Consider the following 20,694-nt stretch of genomic DNA (forward strand, 5'->3'; position numbering starts at 1 on the left):
GTTATAAGATACAGACAGGCCTTGACTATTGTCAGCAGATTACAAAAAATGATCATATATGGTATAATAATATGTTTATATTTTAATATTTTGTTTTATAATTAGATTGTCCAGGCCACAATTAAAATATTGTTGGTTTGGCGTTGCCGACTTAGTCTTTATACGTTTGGGTCGGTAGGTAGGGAAAATATTTTTTTAAATTTAAATTTCAGAAATGGTACATGTTGTTAGTATCCGAACGTCATGGGTTTCCGATAGTTTAACGACAACCACAGTCCAAACTGATTCTCAGTTTTGTCATTGATTTTCAAACCCTATTAGTTTTAAACCTTTAATATACATAGTATTAAAAATCACTGACATTAAATTAGTGTAAATTCGAATCATGTGCTCGAATCCAAGCATGGCAGCCAGACTAGCAAATCGGACAGGACATTGTACCGTGAAATTTCTATTTCGAACTGGTATATCTTATTCATCAGTTTACTTTTAAAACCACATTACCACAGAGAGTCATGCCATCAATTTCTGTTATACCGAGTTTACATTTTACCACTTTCGACAGCCATCCTTGGATTCGTGATACGCATTTATTCAACATCACACAGACGCTTATAAATGAAAACTGTTTGATCAATCAAGCGTTTACATGATTCTTTCCCATTCTGTATATATTACGCAAATGTACAAACACCTAAATCTGGATGAATAAAACAAAATAAAAATTATGATCAGTATCTGTTGAAAAAAATCTTCGGGCCGCACCGATTTATGCGAGTCGGCCGGCAACGCCAAACAAAGCTAATTTTATTTTTGGCCCCAGATTTTAATTCTTATTTATAGTATAGACAAAATTGAGGATGTGTACATTTTCATAAGTGCATTCACTGTTTGGCATTTGGGGGTATATATACTGCTGAGAGGCAGAAAAATATGCATGTTGATTAGCTGAGCTAATCGCTCGTAGAGCGGCTTTTGGCTTTTTCACACCCACCTTCACAAATAATTACTCTAAGAAATATACTGCCAACTCTAAACCATTGTTGAGACAATTAACACAGAAGCTAAACCATTTTCCTTATATCTATATATACATCCATTGCTGGGATGTATGTCTATTGCATATTCAAAGCAAGTTTTTCAAGATTGCATGAGCCCAATTAGTGCCAAGTGCTGAACTAACTTTAATTAATAATAGTTTGAATGATTGTGCAAATAACTTATTCTACAGATCATGACAAATAGAAAAGAGGTTTATGCAGGTAAATAAACTATAAGCTATTAAACTTGAACCATGTTTGATTTAATAGTGTTAAATAGCAAATAGCAACCTTTCTAATGTTTTAATAAAAATCTTGAAACAGCAACCCCCCCCCCCCCAAAAAAAAAAGAAATGCACAGTTTTACCAAAGAAGCTGCAAAACAGAATCGGTTAATTCAATGACTTTTGAAACTTGGTAGCCATGCAGGGTTCACCCCATGGAGGACAAGATGACTGAATGCTACATGTACTTGAAAGATCCTATTATCAAAGGGACTGTAAAAACTTACTAGTCTTTGATTTAATGTGTTCAGTCTTGCAGAAATTTGGTCATTTTTCTTATACATTTCTGTTAGGAGAGATTTTTTTAATGTGATCTTTGGAATCATTAATTACCAGAAAGCAAATTTTCATGGATGGATAAAAATTTACAATTTCTATGGAATATGATTTTGTGGATCCATGCATGTTTCACAAAAAAAGTACTAGTATCTTACAAATTAATTCTTAATTTTCTTGAGGTTGTAAATTATGGGTAATTGTTACCCACAAAATACATGAAAGATTGGGAACCCTCCTTGATAATGATTTAACATTTTAGCATTATGGTATTTTTTTGTCTTTCTTTTTTTTTTGAAAAGACAAAAGATGTGCTGACTGCGTTAACTATTGCAGATGAAATGCCATCCTATGTTTGTTGAAACCGATGCAGCAAAAAATTTGAATTAATGTTGTATCATTTACAATATAATTCCAAAATCAATACCTTGAAAAAGTCAGCTAGCACTGTGCAAATTATCACATTGATTGATTAACATCAGCCTAGCTGTTTCTTGTAGGTTTAACAATGAGCAGATAAGAGATTATCTAGGCTGATTTAGATTGATTGGTGATTTAGTCTTAAAGTATCATGTAATCATTTTGCTTCTCATCAGAAGAACAGAATGTATACAATTTGTGATAGATAACAGAGAGCACCATGTTAGACTTGTATACAGCAGTCACCCCTCCTCCTTCCCAGCTCTCCTCTAAAGAATTTGCCGGTTAAAAGATAATTGTCTTAAGCATGCAACGTACATTACAAATAATATGTAATGATTACTTCCAAAACTTGACTTGTTTTAGGGTTCATATGACCTATAATGTGAGAATTGCTAACTTAATTACTACACCCTGTGCTATTACTTGAGATGCAAGTTCATGCAACCTTAGAATTCAGGGAATGCCCCCCTCCCCACAAAAAAAAGTTTGGGACACTGACAGAGCATATTTGATATATGCATTAATTTCAGATGTCATAAATGACTGTCAATGCTACAGTTTGTGATTATGTCATTCAATTCATATCTATGTACATGATGTATTTTAAATTTTTTTTTATTTTGCCCGCTAGGAAAATTTTGATTGTGACAGCTAGATAATAGAAAGGTTAGAAAATCTCCAGAAAATGATAAAATACAGTGGTTATATAATTATTTTCTCAGTTTTTCCAGTATTTATCATTATCATGTAGAAATTTAGAATATTGAGAATACAATTAACACATTTGAGACAATGTTTTCATGTATGCTGTAAGCATTCAATATCTAGACTGAGTTGGCGTGAGATAATATTATTTCGATTGTTTTAAAAAAATATTGTTGGTGTCTGTGCACATGAGTAGGAAAGAATGGCAACCAGGAAGAGGTTTTTGTTTCGTTACTCAGGAAAGTTTAGATATCCAAGTAATCAACCTGTACAGGTATAAATTATGTCCAAATTTTGTAACTATAAATTATGTGGAGATTCATTTCGATCTTTTAACGTCTGTTAATGTGTCATATGCATAAACCTTATAGTGGTAAGAGTTCAAGGTTTTGAGACAATTCTGTAAATGCATGGATTTTGATATCTTTGTGTTAAGCATTTAAAAAATTTCTTGATATAATCAAGATAACTAATATTACAAAATTTATCTTTGTTTTCACTGTGAACCAGGTAATTCTTTTCATTTTGTACCTTCTTTGCAATACTTTGCAACAAATTCACACATATTCATGACTTTTCAAGCAGTTTATAACTAAATCTATATAGAGAGGGATACTGTAGGAGTATGGCACTGATCGACATAAAAAATGGTATTAATTAACTATGAAATATCTTCACTGCATACTTTAAGTGAGTTGATGATGCCATGGAAGTGATTTGTTTTCATATCAAATTTCAGCAACCCCAACTTCCAAATTTGAATCCTTGCTAAAAATTCTGATTTTACAATATGTCTTGATACAGGTTTATAAAGCAGGGCTTATAAATTATAATGATAACAAATCAAATGGTCTTAAGTGGAAAATTACATCTACCTATTGAAAAATTTAATGCAAAGGGAGAAAATAGAATGAATTATTGGTACACGAGTGCATATGGATTATATATATGCACATGTAGGTTGTGAAGCCAAAATATTGCTAACAATTGTAATTTCGATTCTGTATCTTCTCATGGAATACAGGAAGAGTGTCAAGTTGTAAATGTGAACTTTTGTTACTATAAGTCTCAAATAGCAGTTCAAATAGTCTCTGACTCCAATCAAGTCAAATGCTTGGGTACATGTACAGTGCTGATTGTTTTGGGATACTTAAACCAAGAGATCCTGTATGAATGTGAAACAAAACTTTGTGCATATAGGTTGTTAGAAACCCTACTCAATCTTTTATCGTGAGAGATACCCTCTGGATAAAGCTCAAATCTTTTTTTGTTTGATAAAATGAACTATATTTGAGCACAATAATATCTAGGATAAATTTTGCAGGGAAACCTTGCCAAGCGTCGGGAGCAGATGAAGTTCCTAAGGATGCCCGATCTGAATGAGATGCAGGAATCAGGACAAATGATGACGAACGGAGATGGGGAGTCTGACAGTCTAGTGATGCCCAGCATTCCAGAGACCCTGCTACAGGACTTAGGGGTAGATCAGGACAAAACGGAACAAGAAGAGAGGTAGGTGGGGGTCTTACAATGGTGGGAGGGGATGTCACCAAGTGAGGATCCCAGAGACCCTAGCTACAGGACTTAGGGGTAGAACAGGACAAAACAGAACAAGAGGAGAGGTGAGTGGGGGTCTTACAATGGTGGGGGGGATGTCACCAAGTGAGCATCCCAGAGACCCTAGCTACAGGACTTAGGGGTAGATCAGGACAAAACAGAACAAGAAGAGAGGTAGGTGGGGTCTTACAATGCTGAAGGGGGGGGGTCACCAAGTCAGCATCCCAGAGACCCTGCTGCAGGACTTAGGGATTGACCAGGACAAAACAGAACAAGAGGAAAGGTGAGTGGAGGTCTTACAATGGTGAGGTGGGGGGATTGTCACCAAGTGAGCATCCCAGAGACCCTGTTGTTTAATTTAGGTGTAAACCAGAACAAAGTCGAACAAGAGGGTAGGAGGGTAGGGGTCTTTTGATAGGGAATGGGGGAAGGAAGGTCACCTTAAGTCAGCATCATAGAGACTTGTACAGGATATAAGAAGGACTTGAATGAATTAAAAGAAAGAGTAGTTTCTGGCCGGAGGGAAATGACTATGTAAATAGCCCAGTTAAACAACAGTCTCTATGTTAGACCAGGACAAAACAAAAATATAGAACGGATGGGATTTTTTTAGTCATTTAACTGCATATTAAAGGGCATTTACAAAGTACTGCTTGCATTCCTCCATATCAAGGTATAGGGTTATATAATTTGCTTGAATTTAATACTAGAGTGTGATAGGTATTGTGTTGGGATAATGTTCTGTACATAGATAATTATATAAGTATGAAGGGTTCTATCACCTCAGTACATCTGATTCTAGTCTGAGAAGCAATAAGTAATCCCTGGGGATCCTCTTAAATGAAATCTGTTTCAGAACGGTGACAAAAATATAGGGGATTAGGTAACATGCAGGACATGCATTTTTTGCAGTGATAATCAAGGTCATATTTTATAGGACATCCATTAAGTGTGTGTTTTTTGTCAGTCATCAAATTATAATAGAGATCGATCAATTTATATATCTGTTTTTCAATAAACTGCTTGTGTTGCACAAGTCTGTTTTAAAGTTAAGCAGGTGATTTTTTTATTGATTAAACTGATATATATGTGAATATGTCAACTATTTAAAATATTAAGAAAAAAAAATGCGTTATCAGTTTTACCATGCAAAGCCGTATGGGGGCTACTATCAGAATGATTGAATATTGAACCTTCGTTGCATTACACGTAGGCATATATAGGTGTTAAGATAGCAGATAGTCTTCTAGATACTTCCTTGTGTTCAAGGTGATTTATTCACCAATGTGTACAATGGAAGAAATGGTCGGTACTTAGGTAATCTTTTAGAACACAAAGAAGAAAACAAATACAACAAAGCTTAGGTAAGAGTTGACTGTGCATGTGCAGAAATCTATAGAGTACCTGCAGGGAAGGTGGAAGAATGGTCGGCGTGTCCATGGAGGAATTTCGTAAAATTGTGGATGAGATTTATCAGGAATTGAATGTTTTTAATGGAGAGGATTTAAGGTGCAGTGTCATTTTGTTGTAATTTATTTAATATAATGTGTTACAGGCAGGTAAATGATTAATGAGTCTTCAGATGTCTTCCATAGCATGGTAACGTAATCAGTTGTAAAGAAGCATTTCATATTACGAGTATAATGTTGAAATGACCTTGACGATTAAAATGCACAATGAATTAAAACTCTTCTACCTAATCATCATTTATTTAAAAAATTCATTTTGGATATGAATAATGTAACAGACTTGCATTTCATTTCCTGAAATTTGAACTTTAAAAATGGCCTTGACCTCAGAGAAAATAAGTAGACTATAATTTTTTCTATCTGTCAAAGCAGAATCGTATTGCTATAATTTTAAAGAAGAATAGTTAAAAACTTGACTGCCTCTTGATCAATCCTTAATTCCTTGAATCTAAATGGGTTTTAAATTCAGATCAAATTAAGATTTAGATTCCTGCTTTCAATTTCATTTTTGATCTCTAAGGAATGCTTCTTTTCTATGTGTATGGGATAGAGTCTGATGTGTGGAGTTATATGAGGCTGATTGGGGATTTCTCTAGTTACAAACACCTGTCTGTCATGCAGTGACAGTGTTAGGAAACAACTTTTAGTATCAAGTGGCTATTCTTAATAGGCTGTACACATAAAATAGTCTGGGCTGGGTTCAAGATTGTAACAGCTAGCCTAGCTGCTAGGCTAGGAATCCAGGTCTACAGAATGAGCCTCCCCTGCTGACCGGTCACACCTGCTGTGGGCTCCTTGTCATGATCAGAAAAAAACCCCAGAAAATTCATAGACAGTTCAGTGTATAAATAATGGCCTAACAATTAGTAAGAAAAACGTCAGTCAGCATTTGACTCATTGATAGGTTGTATGTGCTGACAAGGTCATTGTATCGACCTTAAAACTTGCAAAATGATGACTTCGAACAGGACTGTTAATATCCCTGTTTCATCAACTTGTTTGTCAATAGCTTGCCTTGATTTAGAAATTGTTCATATATAGAGCATGCTCTTGCATATCAAATCAAATGAGAGACATAAACCCCATATGCAGGTCCAATTTCAATAAGACTTCCTAGAGACATATATCTGTATATAGGTTTTTGATTTCAATAAAGGTTTGTTGCCATGATCATTAAAAATATAAATTTCTTTTAAATTCTTACAAAATGCTACTCCTTTTACAATTCTGGTTCAATTTCAGTGAGACTTGGTACAGAAATAAACTATGCTAAGATACATATTCCATTTATCAGTATTTTATTTTAACCAATGTTGCCATGATTACTTACGATAGAAATTTCTTTAATATTTTTTTAAAACACTTCTCCTCCTGCAGTTTTGATCTGATTAAACTTTTCACACAAGTAGATTCTTGATTCTTTATTGTAAGTAAACACCAGTAGAGCTACTGTCTTTTCAGAGACTTCTGATTTGTAGAAACTAATATATTTCTTTTTAGTTGCATTTAAATGACTTGAAAAGATCCCCCCCCCCAAAAAAAAAAAAATCAAGCTACTGCTACATGTTCAAGTTATCAACAGGAAAGGGTTAATAAAATGTGTTTCCTTGTGATTGGTTGCAGTTGATTCTCAAACTCCAAAAGTTAAAATAACATTGTACCTTACACATATGTGTGTAGATAAAATTGTAGAATCTCCACATAGAGATTGACCATATTGTCAAAATTATGTTAACGTTATGAATTAAAATATTTATTTATTAAAACATAATGAACAGAAAGAAATGCCAGAATCGGTTCAAGCATTTTACATGTGCAATCCAAACCTGTGCAAGATACTTTAGCACAATATGACATCATTGCAACTGTGACATCATTCTGTTCAATTGTGATGGCAATTAAGTGTACTGTGATGTGTCTGAAACAGTGCTGCGTGAAAATGTATGTGCAGATCAAGTAGACTGGGCCTCATTAAGATTAAAGTTCTACATATGTACAGCTTTGTAGCACTTGCCATCTCAAAGACATCCATAAATTGTTAAATTTTGGGATGCAGTTGTATCTCTGTTAAAACCTGAAGGGAGTAAATTGTTTATGCTCCTGTTGTCTGAGTTTCAGTGACATATAAGTTTTGGTGTGTCCATCTGTCTGTCTGTTTGTCCACAAAAACTTTAACCTTGGCCATGAGCTGTCATACGAGGGCATCAGTGTTTCAAGAACACATCTTGTTATAATATTGTTCAAACCAAAGACTGTAGAGAAAACAATTACTCAGCTAAAAGTATAGTAGTTTAATTATGCCTTCTAAAGGGTTGGAAGAAGCATAACTAGGTGTACAATAGAGAAAAATTTTATACATCAACATCAAACTGCACTCCTCATTAACGCATCCTAGGTTGCTTTCAGGAGTATTTTTGTCTTCCGTTAATTGCATGTCTTGAGTAAACTATTTAGTGTTTCTGAGGAGTTGTCACCCTTTTAATGCATTCACATGAGAATACATGAATACAGTTTGTAGCCCACCTATGATTTACAGAGCTGACAAATAACATTCTAATTACTAAGCTGCATTGAATCAGAAGAGGGGATTTATTTTTGCCTGCACAAGAAAGAATGATAAGAAATTGCCATTTTGAAGGCTGTCATATTAATGTTTAGCAGACTTAATTCACTTTACTTGCATGATTTCCTACTGAACAAGTTAAACAGAAATAAAATGGCAGATTCATTTTATCGTGTTGTTCTAAAATTATTTGGGAAAACTATCAGGTAAAGTTTGTATATTTTTCCTTTTGATTTTAAAAAGATTTTTTTTTTCAAATCATGTGATATGCTACCAATTAACAGACAATTTTTTTAAAATGATTCAGAAATGGATTTTCAGAATATCAGTTTATTTATTTCTTTTTTGTTTTGATAAACAATTCTAAATTCTTCTGTAGTATATAGTATATTAGATTTGTTTTGAATTTCCAAGTTTATGATTTAATACATGCTCCTGAAAAACTTTACTGCTATTACAATTAAGGAAGGTTTAACATGAAGTACTTTTCATTGCTTTATATACTAATATTTTTCCTAATTGTAATTTTTGTTTTTTGCAGTCCTGATCAGCTGTCGGAACAAGAAATTGAAGTAAGTCTTAAATTTTTGGAAGAATTAAAATGTAAATGACTTTTCCTTATATGTACAGTTGAACTCCAATATCTCGAACACCAATATCTTGAATACCATGGATATGTCGAAGTGATTTGAAAGTCCCAATTCCTTATTCTTTATGTATTTTACCCTGGATATTTGGAATCCTCAGATATATTGAAGTTTTTTCTTGGTCCCATTGAGTTCGAGATGACGAGTTTTGACTGTATTTTAAACTTGGTATACCCTTCTTTTATCTCAGAGTTCAAGAGTTTAATGAACACTCACCTTAATATTCTCAGAAGGCCTAAATACAAAAGTATTGGACTCTTGAAAATATATTGAAAAAGATCATTTGATTACAAAACCAAGTAGAGGGAGATTTTTTATCTAAAAAAAAACCTCCTCTTTTCAGAACAAGTTCACAAGTCTTTCGCTGGCATTTAAGACAGACAAGATAACATTGGAGAAGAGACTAGAAATTCAGGAGAGATCACGAGACATAGCAGAGGAGAATGTAGCCAAGGAAATCAAAGGACTGAGAGAGGCACTTGAGGTCAGGAATAAAACAGGAACTCATCTTGGTTCAGTTAAATCTTTACTTAGGAGAATATGACTTTTGATCTGTTAATATGCTTGGTCCATGGTCTGTGTTTTGTTACTCTACCATATAAATTAATTAACTGAAAATCAGAAAGCCTGGGAGGGGGAAGGTATCTGGGCCCTCCTAACCCCCCCCCCCCTTCAACTTGTTACCATTTAAATGATTTGATTGCAGCAATTAAATCAGATCTGTGTGGACTCTCAAGTCAGGGACCTCCTTCTGAAGATACAGAAACATGTTACTGTGCTGGAACAGGCCAGTGCCAGAGTGTCCTCAAGAGCAGAGGTGTTTGGGGCAGTTCAACAGGTGAGACAGTGTCAGAAGATCTCGTGAAGTGTATTGTAATATTTGTCAGGTGAGTTTTAGTGAGTTTGTGCTGGCCAGTGCTCAAGTATACTCACAGTATTGCAGGTACATCAAAGAATATGTACCTGCTGCATATTTGGACATTTATTTCCATTTCATATTGTATTTGTTAATTTAAAGAATAAATGAAATGTTTAATTTAAAATTGAAAACTGAATTTGAGAGATGAAGATGATGTAATTGTTAAATGTTGTCAGAGGGAGATAACTCTGCTTCAAGATCACTTCAGTTGTGTCATCAGATTCACAGTTAATTATTCTGTGCAGGACATTTTGCAATAATCTAGATTATTTATTCAGAATGCAATATATTTTCTTGACCTTCCAGTTAATTTTTGTTTTAAAGACATTTTATTCATTGCAACATGAATAGGATTGCATGAATAGCAAATGTGAATGCCAGTATTTACACACTGAATTGTCGACGGATTTTGCCATTATTTCCCGATCATGATAAGGAGCACACGGCAGGTGTGACCGGTCGGCAGGGGATGCTCACTCCTCCATGTCACCTGATCCCACCTCTGATGTTTGGAGGTCCGTGTTTGCTCTGCTCCTATTTTGTATTGTTTGATGGACTTTTGAGCCTGAATACTGTTCGTTATCTTCATATATTTCATTGTTATCTCTGATGTCATTTTGTAGATTCATTCAAGTATAAAAAAGCATTATGTAAAATAAATAATTAGTTCATATAAGTTTAATCAAAAGAGACAGGAGGGAGGATGAGTTACTCTTTGCTGTTTGCATCATTTAAATCATAGCACAATCTTTCTCATGAACAAAAAAAAAATTTGTTACAGGATAATTTGAAAGAATTTTTTACTGTTAAAAAGAGAGAATAAAAGTGTCTTATCTAGGTTTGCTTTACCTCAGTTTGAGCTTACATGTATAGTGGAGACAAACATGATGTTATGAACTGGTTTGTTGGTGGGTAACACATGTATCAAGTAAATAACATTGCTCTTCCAGCACTTTCCCTGTCAGTCTTATGTTTAATATTGTAACATTAATCCAGCTTTAAAGTATTTGAAGATTACAACATACTGCAAATTTACTTTTTTCCATGGCGTCATAATTTAACAGAATCACAATTACTGTTCAATCCACAGGTAGAAAATTACAGGTATGGATTTCTTAGATTGCCTCTTTATGCCTTAAATGTACTTAAGTATGCCGGGACAAATTTCCGCAGAAAATTTGTGACTCCATTGACTCCATGCATAGCATAAACTAATACCAGGTAGAAAAAAGTGCTTCTGCAGTATTTGCACAAAGTATGAATGTCTTGATAAATTGATGGTTTTTTTACAGGAGAAGAGAATGAGTAAGGCAATAGAGATCATGTTGACTCACGTCGATAACTTGAGATTGTCACACGAGAGACAGACGGCCGAACTGGAGGAGGCCAGGTAAGGGGAATCAATCAGATAACTTAAACAAGGCAATTATGTAATACCAGTAAATTAACTTTACTGTGAAATATAGCTGTTCAGTTAAAGTTAAGTCAAAATATATTTGCAGTTGTGTTTTCATGATAATGATATAGCTGTTTGATAAAATTAGGAAAAAATATATTTCAAGTATGTTTTCACGATCATGATATTGTGTGCTTTATTTCAGAATCTCTGATTAATATTGTGTTGGTGATTAAGATTGTGTATTTTCTGCTGTAGAAAATTAATTCAGGACAACAGACCCTTTGGTGGTAGCTCAGATATAGGTATGGATATCTTATCATTTTATCTGCTGGTTATTCAATGCATACATCTCAAACAACTTTTATCATATTAAAACATGTCCTCATATAAGTCATATTGCTTAATTGATAAGGGGATAACGTGTGTGAAATTGATATCAATGATGCTAGAGAGAAATTAAGAAATGAGTATAGGTGAACTCATGTAAATGATTGAAACTTAATATATGTTTTGTTGATTGTTCTTTCCAGGAGATTTTACAGGACTTTCGAGAAGATCCGCCTCTGTGTGCCAGAGCAATGCCTTTCTACCAAAAGTAAATTAACTAGAATTCTATAATATTTACTCTCTCAGAGAAAAAGTGATGTCATATGCCAATATAGTATCAGTATGTTTAATAAAGGTTTATTCATCAGTGCTGCTTGGTTAAAGAATAAATTTTGTTATTTAATTAACAGTTTACAATCATCACAGTGCTTAAGAATAAAGTCAAATCAAGATCACAATATTTGTTGAAATTAAAGGAAGATTTTGCATGTTCTTTTGTGTTATTATATAGCATACCTTTGTGGCCCACGAGCATTTAGATCAACTATACATGCTTTTTATGCAAGGCTTCTTCTGTACAGTAAATATTAGTTGTCATTAAAGTTTTGATATTCTGCAACTTTTGGTTTCTGATGTTTAGTGTTAATCTTGCATGGAAAGTTTTGCAGTTAGTTTCGATAGCGTTATACTTCAATTCATAGTTTATAGTTCTTTAATTTTCTGTTTTGTGGACATGATTTTAATCTGGCTCTTCTCTCTGAGATGGCTCTGATTTTGTATACTCTCAAGCTGAGCTAAGCAAAAAGTGCTTTTTTTAAGCATCCATTTTCCAAATTCATGCCAAATTTTGGAAGAAAGGGTATGTGGATATGATTTTTCAATGAGAAACCTTGTCCCTTCTCAAGGAAGAGTAGTGGGAAAATATGGTAGCGTGACATTACATTCTGTGGGTATTACCTACACACTGGGTTAGAAATCATTAATATACTTTTTGTGAAATGTAGACTAAATACTTTAGAAAAGGAAAAATTCTAACATTTCAAGATGATAAGTTTTTTTCTATACATGTACATGATACTAGGGCACTCCTGACACCAAAACTGTTGATGGTTAAAGAAAGAGAATGACTTAAAAGAAATTATTATGCTAAGAAGTTAAAAAATATTGAAGATAAAGAACGCAATTCTTATTTACTTCAAATTAAAGGAAATAACAGTAGTTTTGATAATGTATTTCTTAATGTAGGACCTCATGCACGTAACAATTTTATATGAAATTAAACAGGGGGCTCGTCGCCGAGTTAGTGATGCTACCTTGAATCGAAGTGGGCTTCCCCACTCTGTCTCCATGGTAAGTGACCTTTTGAACCCTGTGTGTGAGTTCCCTAAAAAAGGCAACCTTTACATAATGTAAGCTTCACTGTTATAAACTAGCAGCCTTCTATAATCGTACATGGAATATGTTAATTGTAAATGCTATATAATGATATATTATTTATCATACATATTTTACCAGCATACAAATTATATCAACATAATAATAAATATACACTTTAATACTTGATTTATTATCATTTTCTATGGCACTTTTTATAATAATCTATAACACAATTAGCATCAATATCTTTGGAATGTAAGTAGTAGCCTGGAACGTGCATGCCTTCATTCTTACCCTAGGACTGCATTTCTGAGTCCATGCATGTAACACCACCCTTACGGAGGGAGTTGTCCATTACAGATGAGGTGAGAATAAGATAACCACATGCTACTGCACTAATTAACGAACTGTAATTACTGTAAAAGCTATATATTTCAATGTGATAAAAATCTTAATATTTAAAATTTCCATTATTATTTTGCTTTTAAAAAATTATGGACCACAATTATAAATATCTTGATTTGCCCTCTTCTGACCCATAACGAGTAAAATGATTTGTCCAAGGAATACAGATGTTAAAATGTGAATCTATCACAGTATGAATAATTATTAATAATATTACAATAATTAAGAAATAAAATTCACATTTTCTTGGATGTTGCAGGGTAACGTCTAAGGTTGAAAATATTGTTTTGAAATATAAAAGTTCCTAAGAATTGAAATAGCAGGGGACAATTATAGAAGTAGAAGGGGGTCTTGGGTTCCTTCCTTAACAGGGGGTTGAAGGGGAATGCCAGGTAACGGGGGGATAACGCCTTTACAGGCGGGGACATTTCCTGGCCCACGGGTCTTAGGGACAACCCTGAAAGCTGAGACATTTATAAGCGGTTTCAAGCAATACACAACATTTCGACTGCAGACTCGGAGGCCTTAAACTTAGATGAGCTCACTTTTGACTCGGTCTCCTTTTTACCAAAGGAATGCATAATGGAAAATGAGAATGAGAGCAAAGGGGAACTCGTCTAAATTTTTTGGCCATGGGGCCTGAAGAGAAATCAATATGGTCTGAATAAATATTACATTCTAAAGTTATACAGGTGACTCTCGATGGCTCGAACTCCGATCTCTCGAAGTTCTCGATCTCTCGAAGTGAACCTCCGGTCCCGTTTTTTTCCTCTATATAACTAAGCAAATTTACTCCCGATCTCTCGAACTCCCCATCTCTCGAAGTTCTCTATCTCTCGAACCAAGATCTGGGTCCCGTTACACACATTTCATTGTTTTTTACTCTCTATCTCTCGAAGTTTTGATTGTGCATGTATACATGTCAATCAAGCGTAAAATTAATGCACCTTGGACTTACCTGGATAACAGTAAACGCCTTGGGCTGGGATGGACGTGTTAATTGGGTGTTTACATAGATGACACTACACCTGTGAATCGTCCGAGTGTTGATATAATTAATTGGTTAACTGTTAAATTATAAACAAATTGCTTCACAACTTATTTGACTGGACGGGACGATAATTTTGAGGAAATGATTTAGGGACGTGTCAGTAATTTTTCCATAGATTATGAACTTTAATATTATTAGAGTCTACACAATCCCAGTTTGGCAAACATTGCACAAGAAATCCTATCTCAAGAACTGAATACCGATTACGAACAATCTTGTGAAGGACCAATCACACCGGGGGGGGGGGGGGGGGGGGGGGGGGAGAGCCAATTAGACACTTGCTATTCAGGTTTCAAGTAATCATGAAATGAGAACTAATAGATATTGAAACTTAAAATAATCATTTTATTTATTCAAAATACGATCATTGTTTTTGAAATCAAGTGAATTACCTGTAAAAATATGAAAGAAAACGTGTAATGACATTATCAACATATACTTCCGGTATGTATAATAGTAGAACAATGATGATCGGAACTGAAAATTCCGGATTTTATTCACTTTCTATCTCTCGAACCCCCCGATCTCTCGAACTTTTCTTACGGTCCCTTGAACTTCGAGAGATCGAGAGTCACCTGTATATTCATTCACCTGTACAAGTTTGATAAGTTTCTCTGATCTGAAAATCTTTTGATTTATTGGAGAATAATGCCTGCGGCATTTCTTTGATCTCAGCAATGATTTTAGTAGAATGCACCATAGATGTTTCTTTCTGTAGTGAGTAAAATTTGAATAGAGTATTCAAAAAAAAAAATTTTTTTTTGAAGTATGAAAAAAAAAATCTTCGGTCAGATGAATTCTTAAAGTAATTTGAATAAGGGTAAGAATTTTTTTAGTGTAGACTTTTTAGTGATTTCCAGGCATGTGCATGATTGTATTAAAAAATATATGGCCCTTGCTTTTGTTTACATCTATTACTCTTTTATTTTGTTTTTCGCAATAAATATGCATAGAAATTGGATGAATAGGCTAATTTAATTAAAATGTCTTCTTTCTTAAAAAAGAAAAAGAAGAAAATCTGCTCTGTTTTATCACAAATCTCCAAATATGTACAATGTCAATTTCAAAGAGAAAAAAAAAGAAACTATTGTATGGATTTTGAACATGTACAGTGTATGTACCCTGTTTTAGGATGCCCGATCCAAGTTTCAGCAGCTAGCATCAGTAGCAGCCCTGAAGAACTCCACCACCTCAGCCTTTAGGAGGGCCTCCATGAGTAAACAGACCAGCACCACGTCACTGTTAGGACAGAACCTCAGACTGTCCCAGGACAGTACCCAGTCTGAGAGGTATATACAGTAAACTACATTAATTTGACTTATTGTAGAGAATTCAAGATTAAGTATAAAGATAAGCCAGAGATTATTTGTCATTATTGTGAAAAAACAATATTTTATCAATTCTCTATTAAAGTATTTATTAGATATAGATGTACATTAAGTCATGTTTTTTGTCTTCCGCTTTGGCAAAAGTGCAAGGACTGTAATAAATCTTATTTTTTCTGTTTGCCACAAAAACATAACTTTGGCCCAAAGTTTTGAATGAGAAACGATGGGACTTCTATCTTTTACATGTTATGTGCATTATATAGGAAAGGACCTTTCAGAACATTGTACGATTTTTGACCTTGTGACCTTGCAAAATTTTTCTTTAAAAAATTAACCTTGGTCAGAACTGTTGCACCTGAAAAGACCGGGCTTTCATACTTTTACATGAGCATTTCCTATAATATGACTTTTCCCTGAAGTTTGACCTAATTTTCAAAATCTTAAACTTATTGGTAGTTTTTGCACCAGAAGAGGTCGATTTCATGCCAGTATTTTTTCAGTTGACAGTACTATCATTTTTGACCTTATGACCTTGACCCCAAAGTTTGACTTTCAAAAACTTTAATCTTGGCAGTTACTTTTGCACAAGAACATATTACTTAAATATAATGTACATGCACTGCTCTTTTAGCATGATGGACAGACAAGACAGTTACATTATGCCATAGATCGCTACACCCTAATCAATAAATCCTCTAAAACATAGGACCCCAATTCTCTGAAATATTGCTTTTGTTCATTACATGATATGACACACATTTGAATGTGCAATTTCTTAAAAGATATAATTTTCCACACAAGACATTTTATTGATGGAAATTTATTTTTTCATTTTATTCAACTTTGTGAAAAACTGGATGTATTTTCATGTAAAGATTCAAAATTGTGATGCTCAAGCCTATACTCAACAGTTTTCGAAGTGCTTCAAATACCATACATATTTTATGTATAAAGTTTAGTCAGATGTTTGATGAAATTCTCCATATTAATACTTGCAATATAATATATTATAAATATATATATGATCTCTTTCATGGAAAAAAATCTTATTCTGCAGCAAGTCCTCAGGATCCGGCTCCAAGCAACATTCAGTGGAGGAGGAAGCATTTCAGAAAGGGTAAGTAACTCTGATTGATCAAGAATCAGTCAATCATCATGTGACGATTTTCATAATACCATATACATCATTTCTCATTATGTGTATATTGTAAACTCAGATATTTTTTATGGGGGTGAAATTCTGCATTTTTTCCATGTAACAAAGCTTTTGGGAAGGGGTTATTTTATTGGAAGTTTAGGAATTCACTAATGCATGCATATCCTGTAGAACTGTACCTCCTTTCAAAAATTGTACATGTATTGTTGACTGATAATAAATTTTTAAAAAACTTTACTCATTCACAAATGCAAACATTTCGTGGTTTACAGTAATCATAGATATTATATATGATGCATGTTTTCTGTGTTAGGTTTGAGCAAGGCTACAAGGCTCAGATTACAGGACAGTTGAAACAGTTACGAGATCAGCAGAACTCCATCACGGACTCACTGGAGGAACTCCGGGACAAGTGTGAAGAGACGGAGGAAGAGGATACAGAGGAAGTGTCAGTACCAAGGCATTCTGGGAAATAATCTGTTGTTGATCATTCTGAATTTTATGTTTTGGTTTTTAGAAGTCTAACAGATGCATGTATTTTCAATCAGTACTCCAAAAGTGAAATGTTTCCAATTTAATATTCTACATTTTGTGTTGTACAGAAGCTTGCGAGACACCATCATGACCAAGTTCTGGGAACATGTACCTGAGTGGGAGACAGCCAGTAAGAAGCTCCGACTGGCCACCGTCATCTTCTTCCTGTTTCTCGCCGCAGTCAGTGTCATCATGTCCTTCTTCCCCGTGGGGTACGCAGCGGTCCAGGTGTACCCAGAGTACCACCATGTCAACCCCCCACCTGTCTGACCTAGTGCTATTTATAGTAACAGCAATAGCAGCAAGCCATCTTTTAGTGCATTTTTATTACAAGCAATATAATGATGTTTAATTTCCCATTTAAGTAAGGTTTGAGTATACAACCATTACATTGAATTTTATTTTTCTTTTTTTTTAATATAGTTATAAGCTAATTTTACAGATATCTATTTGTAAACCGGATATCAAATTTAACTAATCAAAATTATATTGATGGCAATTGTTTTAAAATATACATGTGGTCCCATGATTTGTCACATTTCTTGCCTTAAGATGCATAAGTTGCTTCTTGTTCCAATTACTAAATGAACAGATGTTTTAAATTGAGATCTTTTAATGAAATTCTCGTGAATTTTTGTTTTATTTTTTTAATTAATTTTTCAATTATTTGATGTGTACAAAATGTTGTGTACACTATATGAGAAATTAAGAGTCCCAGACAGGTGGCCCCATTCCATCTGTTCATTTTTTGTCTTCTTAAATATATAGAAATCCACCAATGATATGTACACTGTAGTCAAATTTATTGATATTTTTATGTTGATTGAACACATACATGTATGTATTGAAGGTGTAGAATATTTTATTTGATAATGAAATGTGCCAAAGAGTATGCTTCTTAATATCAATTATCTATGTGTACATGAACTTTTGTATTTTTAGAAAAAGTAAGTGTTTTACATCTGAATTAGACAAGACAGAGAGCTGACTTGATCAAGGGAGATAATACATACAATTGCTACATTAAGCTACCCACCTACTGGTTATTTATAGGGCAGATAAAAAAAAAAAATACCATCTCGATTCTTAGGGTTTCCAAAAAAAATTATGCAGGTACATATTTCAGACATTTTTGTTCTTTTCTTAGACTACAAAGAAATACATTTCTCCAATAGTTTTTAAGGACTGTGTGTGAATAAAAACAGATATATGTCACGAACTGTTCACATATACATTTGCATTGTACGTGTATTTGTAGCTAGGGGTGCCTATAGGAATGGTTGAAGTAGCTGTATTCTATTCTTTAAAGATATGAATACATGCATACTACTGATTAATAATGGAATTAGAATACCTGGTTATTGAACCTTCTGCATTTATTATATTCCATAAAATTCTTCATTAACTTCCTCAAACAGCTTGTTCCTATGTTGTTGAAAATTGAAAAAATGTACATGTAATTTGATCAATAACCAGGCATATATAGGAATGATAATTACATATGTACAAGTGTGTCATTTTAAGGTGTGCATTATTTTTTAGAAAAGTGGCATTACATTCAAAGAACTTTAAGAAAGCGTAAATTTGCACATTATAAAATTTGTGTATGGTAATTTAACATTGCTGGCATTGTTTTAAGTGTTACAAGGTTTTAAGTAATTGATGATTGCGTAAATGGATCAGTGCAGTATCTGTTGTTTATTGAATTTCAGTTTTGGCTGTGATCATAATTTATCCATTTAACAACTTGTTGAATAAAATAAAATTAAAATCAATCACCTCAGTTATTTGTCAACGTAGAAGGATTTTTTTTGTGAATTTGATGTCATGGTACTTCATGAATAGGTAAAAAAACGATAGGTTAATAAACAGGACTAATTTTCTCGTGCATATGTTAATTGAGTGATTATCCAGTTTGACTTTAAATTCACAGGTATTTGAAGTAGGTATGAAATTAAATCATGCAATGGCCCTGTTGATTTGCTCAAGGTCACAAGTACCGTTGTGTATTTACTGCAATTATGTATTTACATGTGCATTCCTGACCTAGGTCCTTTAAGTGCATGGTCGTATTTTGTGATGTAGATGTTATTTCATCTGAAAATTGCAACGAAGGAGGGTTAACGTTGTAATGACTTAGATCTACAAGAGATATGTAAATGAGTCATTGTCACAGGGTCAAGTATAACTTACAAAGTACAAGGTTATACATGTAGTACAGCTTTTATAGGTCACCTTGACGGAATTGGGAGACTAGTGAATTCAAGGTTTTGGAGTGATTCATTTAAATTTTTGGTTAAAATTTGGTAAATATGTCCAGCTTTTACCGAACTTATACATGTATTTGGATTCTGATGTTGTAAGTGACTAGCAAAGATGAGCAGCTCACTAATGAGTGAAAAACGTCAAATTTTAAATAATTTTGTGGGTGTTTTTTTTTTTTTTTATAAAATGATAAATATGATTCATTCTTTTAACACCGATTTATTTTAAAATTTGATGCCATACAAATTAAGCATTGTATTTATCAGTTGTGAGCATTTGAAAAAAAAAATCAATTTTTAAAATTCATTTATGAAGTAGCTTGGAATCGTTTCGAACAGACCTAGTTTCTCTATTTACCCGCTTCCCTTTCTTTCGGGGAGTACGTAGATGGGGAAATCTTAATCTAGGTATGATGATCCGATAATCTGATACACAAATCGATAGGTTTTTACGTAAGAAAGGGTCCTCCATTATCATTTTAATGTCCTGCTCTAACAAAAGTCTTTGCTTGGAAATTCTCCGTCTTTTACGCGGCTGGTTAACGATTAGTTTTAGGAATTCACACTTGCATTTCCTGAATTTTGTTCGGCATTCTTCTGACTTGTTATCAATACTCCTTTCAGTGATGATAGATTTTCTTGAAGGTTTTGTGGATTTTAGAGCTCCCACTGACGACGGCACTTGATATCTTTTACTGATGTTGTTTGGTTTCTGACTTTCGGATTTCTTCTTCAATTTGACACCCTTTTCTCCGTTTTTGTCATTTGTTGAGTTTTTGTGCAAGAGATCAAAATCGGTTTTAAATTTTTTATTTGAGGTCTGTACGTTTTGATCCTGTAATGTCACCTGCTTTTTCTGAGATTGGTTCTTTTGGATGTCTTCATGTGTAGTTATTTTCTTGTCAATTTCGAATTCGGTCTCCTTCTTGTACCAAACACCGCCCACAACTTTGGCTGATGCATCAGTTGC

At 33.8% G+C, this 20,694-nt stretch overlaps 1 protein-coding gene across 1 annotated transcript in view; it reads left to right on the forward strand.

Annotated features, from left to right (window-relative positions):
• The window catches only part of LOC133177276 (uncharacterized), a 64,513-nt gene extending 45,278 nt beyond the window's left edge, over nt 1-19,235 (forward strand). Inside the window, exons 25-37 of the mRNA XM_061312343.1 lie at nt 4,053-4,240; nt 8,859-8,889; nt 9,308-9,448; nt 9,671-9,802; nt 11,176-11,273; nt 11,538-11,584; nt 11,813-11,877; nt 12,894-12,959; nt 13,286-13,351; nt 15,574-15,731; nt 16,828-16,887; nt 17,240-17,374; nt 17,529-19,235. Coding sequence (XP_061168327.1) covers nt 4,053-4,240; nt 8,859-8,889; nt 9,308-9,448; nt 9,671-9,802; nt 11,176-11,273; nt 11,538-11,584; nt 11,813-11,877; nt 12,894-12,959; nt 13,286-13,351; nt 15,574-15,731; nt 16,828-16,887; nt 17,240-17,374; nt 17,529-17,730 — 1,389 coding nt within the window. The 3' untranslated portion in view covers nt 17,731-19,235. The remainder of the gene's footprint in view (nt 1-4,052; nt 4,241-8,858; nt 8,890-9,307; nt 9,449-9,670; nt 9,803-11,175; nt 11,274-11,537; nt 11,585-11,812; nt 11,878-12,893; nt 12,960-13,285; nt 13,352-15,573; nt 15,732-16,827; nt 16,888-17,239; nt 17,375-17,528) is intronic.
• The last annotated feature ends 1,459 nt before the right edge of the window (nt 19,236-20,694 follow it).

This window comes from Saccostrea echinata, unplaced genomic scaffold (assembly GCF_033153115.1).
Source record: "Saccostrea echinata isolate AGI-Se365-2 ecotype Australia unplaced genomic scaffold, CSIRO_AGI_Sech_v1 ptg000113l, whole genome shotgun sequence".
NCBI lineage: Eukaryota > Metazoa > Mollusca > Bivalvia > Ostreida > Ostreidae > Saccostrea > Saccostrea echinata.